Raw genomic sequence first — 12,934 nt, 5'->3', positions numbered from 1 at the left:
GTAATAGTGGCTTTTGTATTGATTCCTTTGAAGCAAACCTTTAACATTTTTTTGGCTTTGTCAGCTGATAATGTCATTGCCGCCGCCTTTTAAAGAATGAAAAATAAAACCATCCACAGCTGAATATTTCTATTAAGTATGTGATATGTGTCCACGACTACCTCCTGCAACCAATAACCTTTCAAGCCTTTCATCTTTCGTGAGTGTAGAGAAGGTCCATTATCCCAACCTGCATCTCACCACCTCGCCGCTTGTGTAAATCGATTCTCTTTTAGTGTGTTTCCTAAAAAGCCAAAATGAGAGAGTGTGGGGGGTGAAGGGGTGGTGAAACGACCTTGAAAAAGATGGGGGTTGTAAAATCTCGCAGAGGGAGCCTCTATTACACCTTCATATGATAGGCAGTCTTCCTATTGTTTAATGCTTTAGCAAACGGTAATACAAATTCATTACCCCTCAGTTTGAGGTGTTTAGTAACTGCATGCCTCAAAGCAAATCAACGGTGATGGATCATTGCACTCTAATTGCATCTCACCATTTTCACCACACACCAACAAGCAAATATCAGTAACTGCAGGGCTGAGCCATAAAAGAAGGAACATCATTAACAACATCATCAGAATTAAGTGCGTCATTTAATAAATACTACTCGTGTGAAATTGAGGCGTCCAATTGCTGTCATCATAGTGTCACTATGGCATTCACAGTGCTGCAGTTTATAGATACTGAGCTGCCTCTTTAATCTAGACTATTACTGAATGTGCAACAGTATGAGATGCATAGTGACATTTTTAAACATTAAAGACAGTGTAAAGTGAATTCAGACATTTTCTTCTAAACACATTAAATAGGTCATAAATGTATTTCTAAAAAAGGTGTAAAAAGGATTTAACCATTGAAGCTCAGCACAGCTAGGCTTCACAAACTTTCAAGATTTCTGTGTTCAGGATTTAGTGGGCGGGTCTGAAAAAAAACTGATTTTTACACAACTTTGAAGCCTAATTTCATATATTTGGCGATTTCTTTAATCATTCAAATTTGGCAGGGTGGTTAACAACACACTTTTCTGTGGTATGTCAAACTCAGAACACATATTTATTCATACTTTACACAGACTTTAAATAAAAGCAAAGCTAACACCTTTTATAGTGTTAAATGTTCTTTTAACTGGTAGAAGTTCACTAAATTCAAACAAGCTGTGGACATCAAACATATCCTATGTAGCTTATTGACATTGTGGGGATGTTGGTGTCACTGGTTTTCTACTCTTTAAGGTTTAACAGGGGTTCAGTTCAGGTCAGAGTCCTGCTGGATCCGAGATTGACACTTTTACCCGCTGGCGCACTCCCTGGAATCTCATTATTTTGACTACTGCTCCATAATCTGACAGTCAGTGGAGCCATCAATCTGAAGAATTACCTCTTGAACTCAGTGTCAAACAAATGTCTAACAATATCAGGCCCAACGTTCTCATGTGCATACCAAATTTTAAGCTGCTTTTCCACTGAATGGTACCAGCTCAAATCAGTCCAACTCTACTATCCCTTTTTGTGATTTTCCCCTCTGGCAATAGTTGTGACTAGTACTGTACCTGATATCTGGTGTCTGGTACCTACATTTTTGGGCATTGTCTCCATCGAAGTTCCAAACACACTGAGCTGGTCAGTCATTTCTCTCATACTGCTTCTCTATACCACGGCTTCATCTTCTTGCTTTACCAAAAATTTACAGCTGTGCTTGAAATGTAGCATTCACACATGAGGAAAAATGTTTATGAAACAATAAAAAATGAAATAAATAACAGATAAAAATAACATTTATCTCTTTCACATGCTTTATCTATACTGCTACTTGCTCAATCACTCTCTCTTTGTCTGTCTCTCTCTCTCTCTCTCTCTCTCTCTCTGTCTCTGTCTCTGTCTCTCTGTCTCTCTGTCTCTGTCTCTCTCTGCAAACCCCTCTGTACTGTACATGGGAAATTAAATGCAATGCAAGTAGAGCAAAGTAGAATAGCATTAAACTCACTAAAATCTACTCTATGTAGGTACAAATTGTAAATTTCAGCACCAATAATAATGTGCACAATTCTTGGCAGTGATGTACAAGACAGGGGGATTAGATGTCAGTCATATACTATATAGAAGCATCATGTGGATTTTTTCTTTCAAATGTATTTACTAGCATGAAAAAACGATGTTTTTTGAGGTGTTTTAAACAAATAAACTTGAAGATCAGTTGTGATCCTCCAGTGGGACAGGAGTTGATTGACAGCCAGCAAGATACACATTTTTACCTTCCTGCTCTGAATACTGCTGAGACCAATTAATATCACACTTAAATACACAGCGGTGATGATTTGTGTGATGTGATATTGAGGTAAACCAAAAGCAGCCATCATCATTTAAGAATTATGATCATATCGAGGTTTGGTCCTTATATGTTGGCACTGATCAAATGAATGCATGATAAACCTTTACGTTAATTACATTTTATGATCCACACAACACCAAATAGAGACATTATATTTACTCACATACATGGTGATTTAGCATCATAGTTTGTATGATTACATTTTCCCCAGAGGGATTGCACATGTGCTTGCCTTGCTGTGACAATATGGTTTTCCTTTGTGCGACTTCCCAGCTTCCCAAAATAAACCCTCTTTTTTTCCCCTGCTTCCCTCCCCCCTCATCCTCTCATCTCTCTGTGTGTCTCAACTCCATATTCCCAATTCTCTGTGTCATGGTGGGCTCTATCTCCATCCTTCCTGAGCGCTTATCCCTCTCTGTTATCCGTGTGACAGCTCTCCTCCTCTCCTCCACCTGGCCTCCCTGCCAGTGCGCATGGGACTGATAGAGTTGTGATATGGAATAGAGGCAGCTTGAAATACCTCACCTCCCTGCTTCCACTGGCCAATTATCCCCTTCCCTACTGCTCTGAAGAGTAAATGAGGGAAAGTGCACTCTCCTCTCCCATTGTCATCTTTTTTTTTTGTTGGTATTATCAATTCCTCATGTCTTCTGGCCTCTTCCTTTCCCTGCTTATCTTTCCTTTCCTGTCCTTTCTTCCTCTCTATCACATTCTAGGTCTCTCTTCTGATGTACGGCTACAACAATAGCCTAATTGTATACTATTGAAATGTGAGCATCACCGTTTTCAGCACTTATATTTACCCAGGGAACGTATGAGAGCAGTATAAGCTCACTGGCTTATACTGCTGTGGAGTTTCAGTGTTTTACAGATGCACAAAGGGACATTTTTGACAGCTATGGTTGTTTATGCCATCTGATATGTGCCAATATTTTTTTAAAGATGTATAGGCAGCATTTTGTGTATATGCAATCTGTTTTCCTAATTCAAGTGTAATATATACATACTAAATTCCCTTTACTGTTTCAGTGTGCTAGGTTTGTCCTTAAACTGTAAATTGTATATTTTTGTCACAAGTATTTGGTGACCAAAAAAAAGTGTGTTTATGTACATATTGTGTATATATAAGATATAGCCGCTATATCAATATCGACATTTTTTTACTCCCCAAAATCCATATCGGCATCGACACTAAAAATCCAATATCACTCAGGCCCTAGTTGTCTCAGGACATCCGGGAGCGACTGTGTTGCCTCTGGAGGAGGTTTGTGAAACTGACTATTGATTAAAAAATATAATGGTAAAATTTGAGTTTAAATATCAGTAATGTTGATGGTGAACAATATTCTCTGAGGAAACCTTTCATACATACATACTTACTCTATGTATATAATGCCAGAGTATATGAACTTATGTTTGTCTCTCTTGATGTGAATTAATAGCACTTGTCTTCTTGGCAAATTTGATTTATTTTCTTGCAGTGTGAACAATGGCTCACTTCATGTATCGTGGGTTATGTGCAATATCTTCTTCAAGCTAGATGTGTTTAAATTGGTATCTCTGTACCTCGCTGCATTGTCTGAGCTGTCTTGAATCACATTGATTATTACCTGTATTGCTTATTGTTTGATTGCAGCTGTGTGCAGCACTTCTTACACAAATGCACCACTGCATTGTTTTTGCGAGCCACATATTTATTGATCATTATGCATTATGTAAAGCACTGTGGAGTTATAGCTGTGTGCAACACTTTTTTCACATTAATGCACCTCTGCATTGTCCTGTCAGTCATGTATTATTTAAATGATGTATTATTTTATCATGTGTTGCTTGACTGCAGCTTTGTCCAAGACAAATTTCCCTTGGGACATTAGAGTTTATCTTATCTTATGTGGCCATTAAAGAAGAAGAATATAGAATAAATTCATTTAGGAAACAGTAAATAAGCAATGCAGTACTACAGCTACAATATCCTATTTATATTCTCACACTTCTGACATTGTGCATCATCCAATCTCTGTTTGTCCATCCAGAGACAGAGGACGGTGTACAGACTGACGCTGGTGAAGTCCTGGAATGTGGAGGAGATGCAGGCCTACTCGGAGCTCATAGCTATGGGCCAGCCGGACTTCATTGAGGTCAAGGTAAGATCCAGCAGTTTGTATTTACCTGTTTGTGTTTTCTCTTTCCCCTCTGAGTTAATGCAATATCAGTAATTATCACTGTGTTATATTTTTCTTTATAATTAAGTCAGCTTCATCTCTCTGTGTTTCTGTCTGAGTCTCTGTTCTACCAATATTTTTACTGCGCTGAGCTTTGATGTGTGTCTGGAGACAAGCCTCCTAATGGCAAAGCCTGTCTCATTTTAGTTTTTTTAATGCAAATGAGCCACCAGGCCGCTTATACAGCAGTGATTCATTTAAGACGACAACTTGGCATATGATATCCATTTTTTACATACATACCATTCCCTGAAAGTCGAACAAATTATGACATTATATGAGGGCAATAATGTCTCAAGAATACACTTGTCCTGTATTCCCAACTGAAAGGAAAAAGGCTGAATTAAATATTGATTTAATGGAAAATATTTGTATTTTAATTAGTTCATAGGCCCCAGACATACCTAAATATTTGAAATGGAGGCGAATCATCAACATCCTGCTGGCACTACACCAACTCAAGGAGAAAGGGTGAACAAACAGCTTACCATACAGTATTCATTTAAAAGCTAAAATATATATATATATATATACAGTAAACTAAAATATAGAAGTCAAAACAAAATATATTGATCCCCTGACATAAGCCAAACTTACTAAGCCTTTGTTATTTAAGAACTTCAGGATCCCTTATGTGCAATCAAATATATGTTATTGTAACTTTATGATTTATTGACTTTGTTACCAGTCTGTTAGTGTGACCATGTTTCTTGGTGCCTTTTGTTGGTGAGAGTTTGTGAGTTTGTAAATGAGCAGGTTGGATTGTGAGCATGTGAGTGAACTTAATGACTTTATTGTTGATAGATAGATAGACAGATAGATAGATAGATAGATACTTGGGGGGGGGGGGGGGGGGGGGTGAAGTGAAATAAATAAGAAAAAAATAATAAAGAAACAAATTAGGTTAAAATAGATTGAAAAGGCAAAACAAAAGTAAAATAAAAGATAACGTTTAATAAAAGCTAGACTAAAACTAGGTTAAATAAGGGATTAAAAAGACATAAAGAAAACGGACAAATGAAATCGATAAGATAAAACTAATAAAATCTTAATAATAATAAAATAACAAAATAAAGTAGAACAAAATTTTAAAAGCAAATAGAATAAAAAGGCTACAAACAATTTGTAATCCAAAGCCAGGCTGGACAGGTAGATTTTGAGTTTACTTTAAAAGTTTCATCACTTGCTTATTAATAGTTTGGGAAGGGGGCACCTGGTTGCAATGTGAGCTCTGCTTGTCATAGTGACAAACTCGCCTGGGTCTGTGTTCATCATTCATTGCGTCACATAAAGTTACGTTCCAAGTAATAACAGCAGAAGTAGTAGTATCACTTGCAAGCAGTAGTCACAACATGCCATTAAAACTTGATCCTGCCTGCTAGAAACCATCTTCACCAGAGTGTAATATATATTTTTATGAGATGCACCTCTTCCAATTTTGTCTCAGCTCCATCATGATAGTTATACCAGGACTACAGAGGGTTCAGAGCCCTGCCCCTTTTGTCTTCAAGAGGTAAAATAGGTTTTGAATTACTTGATTGTAATTCAAGCAAAGGCATGCCTGACCTGACAGGGAATTCATTAAAAGGGAAGCAAGTTCAAAATGGATAAAAAAGAAAACTTCGATGGTGGTGTGCCTGAATAACAAATCGCCTCTTCTCAGTTACTGAAAGGCCATTTTAAACAGATTTGAAGTTAAATGACAGCGAGAGGTTTGGTAGTAACTCTGTCTACTTTTGGTACAACCATTTCTTTCATGTCTGTCCACATGTAGTTTATTATGTACTTGTATGTAACACATACTAATAGACCTGTTTAAAAAAGCTCTGTAATTGACATTGACTATACCTGACTTAGCTGTCCAAAGCAATGTAGAGTGACATTACAGCCGACCTGCCAACCTGTATTTTGTGAGTTTATATTGAGCTACAGTGTTGAGTTTTTATTTTCAGGTACACAGTCAGTTCCAATTTAGATTTCTGACATTAATAAATGACTCAGGTCTCAAAAAATACACTATGCGTTATGTCTGTTTTTGGTTAGTTGTCGTAGCAGCAAATTGATTTTAAAATATGATTTATATTGAATTGCTTTCGGAGCCGTCACCTCACTGGAGCTGCTCTTGCTTTACTTCCTGTTATATTCATTTCTTATTTTTTCACTTCACTTGTGTTTCTGGAGCTTATTAGCAGTTCCTGTGTTGCATGAAATATATAACTTTAGCAGCTGGAGAGTGGTAGTGAAGAAATGATGCTTGGTATGACAGCTGAAGCCACCCTCATGCTGTGGTATGATTATTAATTTGGCTGTGATTGGTCCAAAAGTTTTTTCAGTTACAGTGAGTTTGTCTAAATGAGGTATGAGCACTAATTCTTTTAAAGCACTTTGTAACTCTTTGTTTGGGTGCTGTCTTTTTATTGTTGCATATAGCAGGCCTCTTTTGAGTTTATGATGTCTTTGATCATAAATCTCTAGTCAGACAGGGAACTTCTGTTTTGATAATGTATTCTGCCTCCTGACAGTAAAAACTGTGCTTAAATTTGCTGTGTGGTGCAGTTTATCCTCAGTTCCTTTTAAACAGTGCCGAGGCTCCATAAAAAAACCCCCCAAAAAACAAGGCCAGCACAATTAATTGTCGCCCCCTCAGATAGCAGAGATAAGAAAGAGCCCTGACCTTTGAAGTCAAGTAAAGTTGAGATTCAGTTGTATTTTATTTTCATTCAGCTGCAGGGGTGCGAGTTAATTGGTTTGAACAATAATTTGCTCATTTTGTCAGGCCTCATCCTGCACACCCCCCCCCCCCCCCCACACACACACACACACACACACATACACACATGAACACACGCAGACATCTGATCCATCCCCCCTGTATATGCCCCGTTGCATGCCTCCCTCATCCTAAGCATCCTGTTGCAAAGGCAAAAGAACAGGTGAAAGGCTTCTCACAGTCAAAGTTAGTATTCATGAAGCACCTCTTCCTGCTCCGAGCCCCAAGTCCTTCCCACACTTACTCTCATTCATAATCCAAAGCACATCTCATTCCTGCTCGACCTGGGAACATAGTTCCATCACTGGACAGTCTCCACTGGGATCCCACCGCTCCAAGCTATTACTTTCTTTAACCTTCATTTATCCAGCCAAGGTTTATTAAACTGAGTGCTCTTTTTCAGCAGCAGCTACAGCAGCGTGCTCACAGTTCACACCTGGGCGCGGCCCGGTACAGTCAGCAGCAGATATGAGCAGTTAGTACTTTAATCAAGGGCGTCGTAACAATGGGCAATGACGCAGAGAAGTATAACTCAAATGATACATTGACAAATATTATATTATTATTTGATTTTAATTCATCTCAGACGCAGATCAGTCACAAATTAAAGAGATAAAACATAGTGACTTAAAGTGTAGGTCCACCTTTAGACTGCAAAACCGCTTCACTGTGCTTTGGCATTGATTCTTCAAGTCTCTGAAAACTTTACTTAGAGCTCCAAAAGATCTTTGCATATTTAGTTATGTGATGATGGTGGTGGAGATTGTTCTAACACATCAATCCAAAATGTCTCAAACCATTGTTATCAAACCATTTAATTACCTCTTGCACCATGTATGGAAACATTTGTATTTATATTTCTCTACTCATTTACATTTTTCTCTTGATAGGCCATCTGCTTACCAGTATAAGCTTATATGTTGGCCCCAAGTAATAAAAAGTTCAAATGCCCCACATTTTGGAGATACTGTAACTTAGTTTGTCCACCGGTGAACTCTGACTGATAATTTTTCAACTTGAAAAATGTCTCACTCAGTAAACGTCCAGGTCACAAATCTTAAATAACCAGAAGTTAAAGTTGTTAAAATATCATTATCGGGATTTTTAAAAACTCTTCAGCTTAAAAATCCAGTAATGTTTGGACTGTAGTGAACAGTGCTAATCTTTTTTAGTTTTCCTCTTACAACCAGGCTCCGTACATATACTGTACAGGTATCATGTAGCCCTCATATTAAAGCAGGAAATAGGTTTAATTAATATGTGTTTGTATTATTGTCTAAATTTGCATTCTTTATATCTTTATTGAGTGACGTGCCATCATCTTTAAGTGAAAGAGAGAAAAAATCTAATCAGGAGAAAAATAGTTTTTCTGTTGAGCACTCAGGAGCAAGTTAGCAAGTTGTTTATGTCGTCCCTTTTAAAAAAATGTTGTGCTCCTCTGTTGCTTCACGGTGTTGATGGTGCAGGAGTAAGAGCATAAGCAAGCACACACTGGACTTAGTTATCATCCAAATGATCTTGTTGAAAATGTGCAGACACATACAAGACTGCCTGTGACTGGAAGTTATAATGTTGTAGGCTTAAGCAGGATGTTGATTTCACTAGCAAACCAAACAATTTCAAGTTTATTTATTTGTCATTCCAACCATATCTAGGGTTAACCCTCACATACTGTTTATATTCTGCGTCTTCACAGTATCCCTTCATAATTAGTCTCTACCAAGTTTCTGCACAACAAATCATTCATGAATACATCATCAGTCACAGATAATAAGCAAGATGAATCCTTAAAGCTGCAGTTGGTAAGTCTTGTAAAAGTCACTTTTTGTCATATTTGCTAAGACTGTCACTATGTAAAGACATCATTACATGAAACTATTCATCTGTAAAAAAAAAAACTAAAAAAAAACAGGCTCATTTAGCCTCGCCTACTGCTCCTACTGCAAATTGCCAGAATCCACCGGACAAAAAGAACCAATCAGAGCCAGGATTGTGTCTGATGGAGTGTCTGACAGCTGTCAATCACTGCTCAGGCACACAGGCCCCTCCCCCCTCCTCCTCAGCTTGGTCAAGCTCATATCTCCGAGAGCGGCTTCATGAGCGTAGAGAAAGTAATGGCGCAGCAACAACGACCACGTGCACGTCGCGCGCGTCAGCCTCCTCTGGGGGAGGGACTTTGGAGGCAGGGCAGGAGTGCAGCGGAGGGGGAGGGATCAGAAAGTTGTACTTCTTCAAATTTGATGTTAAGTCCTCTCTCTCCTCAAAGTTACCAACTGCAGCTTTAATCAAGCTTTCAGAGAACAGAGAGAGTTTATTTATTCAGCTTTTACATTTCTCGTTTATGGAGAAAAAACATGAACTATATTAACTGTAAAGAATGCAACAGTATTTTTTTTTTTTTTTTTAATCAATATGCGTCAAAAACTCAAAAAAATATATATCAAATGCACTAAAATGAATTATCAAATTTCAGGCTCAAAGTAAGAAGTATTTAGAGTGTATTTACTTATTTTAAATGGGTCAATTTTGACCCTGAACTGTATGTGAGGGTTAATACATACATAATAATACATTATGAAAGGACCAGAGTGCAAAAGAAATAGAATACATAACTAAACAGAACAAAGAAACACATAAGAACAATTAAAAAGACAATAAAGCACCGGCAAAAGAAATCAGTGCTATACTAAAATAAAGTGCAATCAAGTGCTTGATAAAATCATAATAAATAACATTAGAAATAATTTAAAAGGTAGCTGATGTGTAGATGTGTGTAAGTGCAGTATTACTCATTTAAGAGTGGTATGGCTTGTGGGGGAAAAAAAGCTGTAAAGATAAAACACACTCACCTCAAACTCACAGTTAAAAGAGATGAAAAATAGAAATGAGCATTTTAATCCATTATTGTTTATTATTCATTAGAACAAAAAGAGAGGAGATTTTGTTCAGAAGACAGGAGCTGTGTGAAACAGCAACTTGGTGATAGCTTAATGGCCAACCAACAAGTGATTAGGCTGTGGTCTACAGCAAGGCATTTTAAGGGTTGTTTAGCATTGCAAAATATATATATTTTTAACATTTTCACAATTTTATCATTAACTTTTGCAATTGCATGAATACCAAATCTGTCGCAATCACATTTTTTGATGCAACTCCATTTGCAGTTTACAAATACCCCAATAGTTTCTGTAATTAAAGCAATATTACTCGAGGTTTATGGATTGCACTGCCTGGTTTTGTGCTGAAACTGAAATCCTTCATCTGGCTGATATCATGACAAAAGTTTGGCTACCCCATACACAAGAACCAAAATGTCAGCCAGCCAGTTCGCCGACCAGCGCAATACAGAGACTGACAGCCACATTCATACTAACATTCATTACACTTCTACTTCCAAAACAATATTAAACTTTCAGCACTGTCAGAAAAAAATGCAGCCGTATTCAAGTTTTCCACTCTAAATAATGAGATGAGGGATGAGGGCCAGTGCTATAATGAGAAATTCCTGCATTTAGAGGGGTCAAAGCATGTGGCGGGGAAACCAAACCAAACTTTCTGCAAGGCCAACAGGGAGAAAAATGATGTGTGTGTGTTTTGGTTGTGTGTTTGGGTTATGTTGAAAATGTGTTTTCATTCCCCCCCTAATGAAGTGGGGGGGGGGGGGGGTCTTGTTGGCCTGCCAGTTTGCTCCCATATTAAAACTAACAAGCTTCACACTCCACCCATCAATCATCCACATTAGTGCTGAGAGTGTCTACATTTTCCACCCAGTGAAACATCTTTTCACCCAATCATGTATCAGCCGACAGACACAAAATGGACAGCAGGAGTTTTCATAACTAATGTGATTTGGGACTTGAGTTGGAAAAAAATCAGCTGTCAGATAAGGTTCTGGCAGATGATTCAAGACATTTGTAACATAAACTGAGTCACATACAGCAGCTCAGTTTATTTAGCTTCTGTTTGACTGCCTAATGCGGTCTGTCGCTGGATGATGTTGCAGTGAGTTTTGCAGGTGAGACTCAATTTACATAAAATGTGTGTCTTAATGAGTGGTTGCGTTAGACTTGCTCGTTGTCTGCCATCTTGACATAAGGGTTGTAAAAATTTCGTCATAATCTATTATTACCTGTCATTTTCATTTTCAGTGTTTAATAATTGGTGTAGCTGCACCCCTCTGTGACTCTTCAGTATGCTGTCAGTACCCGGATAGTGATATGCATGAAGTCCAGTGTCTAGGTGATTGATGATGCCCACGTGTTCCACAGGGAATCTTTTTTTTTAAGTAGATTTAGTTATCTCAAAATCAAAAAGGTTTGGGTGTCTGCCCATATGAGCGTGATGCCACAGAACTGGCCGTCATGTAAAGCTTCGCTGAATTTTTTTCTTCGCCTCACCGGGAACATAAATCAAGTCCACTTTGGATACATTATCAGTTGTTTTTTGCATCCTACACTGCATCACTCCCTCTTTTTTTCTCTTTATTTATCAACGCCATCACAATTAGGGTTATTGGGCTTTTTAAAGAAACTTCGGACACTCAGCTGCCATAACATTTTGCTTTAGTGTGGAGCATGTGTAGTAACACCTCCATGCTTAACTCATCTCCTTTTTCTTCCCTGTATCTTATGTTGGTCTCTATTGATTCTGTCCATCGTGTTTAAATCTACTCTCCCACTGAAGTTTTTCATGTGTTGTAAATGTCAAAGCATTTTTTTGCCATCTGTGCAAAAATGAATTCAGCCATCTGCGTGACAATTAAAGGATCCCAATTTCTATGTCCTATTTATCTTTTTGTATACATTAAGCTAGTCTTGCCTACTTAAATGATGTGTTTTACTGCTTATTAAGAAATCAACATCTTGCTTCAACCAGTTCTTGGCTTTATGATGGAGTTCATGATGTGTTGTACATGAGTCAAAAAACACACACCCCTGAAGTTGCCCCATGAGACTTGGCTAGCTTTTCTGTTAAAGATTTCTCACAAGAGTGTGTATTGATCCCTGCTCTACATGGCATTTCATTATATCAGAGAGCACAACACTAACAAGACAGCAGGGAGCACAGGATCAGACAGGTTTTCAGAGATACTCACCGAATGTGGATGTGTGGTGAGCGGACGTAGAACTTCACACATAAACGGAGATGTTAATATAATTAAGCTCGACTCACAATTTCCAATTTGTTCATGTGCTTTTTCCTTTTTATCACACAATGAGAGAAGCAAAGAACAAACTCAAAGCTCATCAATTCTTAGCATTTTTCTTAGACTCTCGAGGGGATGAAGATGAACACCAATGAGCGCACACACACACAAAACTCTATAAATGTCACACAGGTACCTCTGCAGTTGATTAACACAACCGACAACAATTTTTCAAAATCAATAAATCTGTTCATAGTATTATTTTTATTTTTATTTTTATATTGTAGATAACAATTCATCAAAAAAAATGATGGAGACATTAATATTAGCAACATTGTTTTCAACCCTGCTCCCTCACAAACATGGAAGGTGCTAGTAGTGCTGACAGTATTTCAGCTTCAAGTTTGATACCCAACTTTAACATGGCAT

The 12,934-nt window shown here is 37.8% G+C and overlaps 1 protein-coding gene across 1 annotated transcript in view; it reads left to right on the top strand.

The window, feature by feature from the left end:
- Positions 1-12,934, top strand: part of tyw1 (tRNA-yW synthesizing protein 1 homolog (S. cerevisiae)) — a 68,738-nt gene that overhangs the window by 32,740 nt on the left and 23,064 nt on the right. The window contains exon 14 of the mRNA XM_053320524.1: positions 4,401-4,511. Within this exon, the coding sequence (XP_053176499.1) occupies positions 4,401-4,511 (111 nt within the window). The remainder of the gene's footprint in view (positions 1-4,400; positions 4,512-12,934) is intronic.

This window comes from Scomber japonicus, chromosome 6, assembly GCF_027409825.1.
Source record: "Scomber japonicus isolate fScoJap1 chromosome 6, fScoJap1.pri, whole genome shotgun sequence".
NCBI lineage: Eukaryota > Metazoa > Chordata > Actinopteri > Scombriformes > Scombridae > Scomber > Scomber japonicus.
The sequence above is the reverse complement of the archived record's forward strand: the minus strand, read 5'-3'. Positions and strand labels throughout refer to the sequence as shown.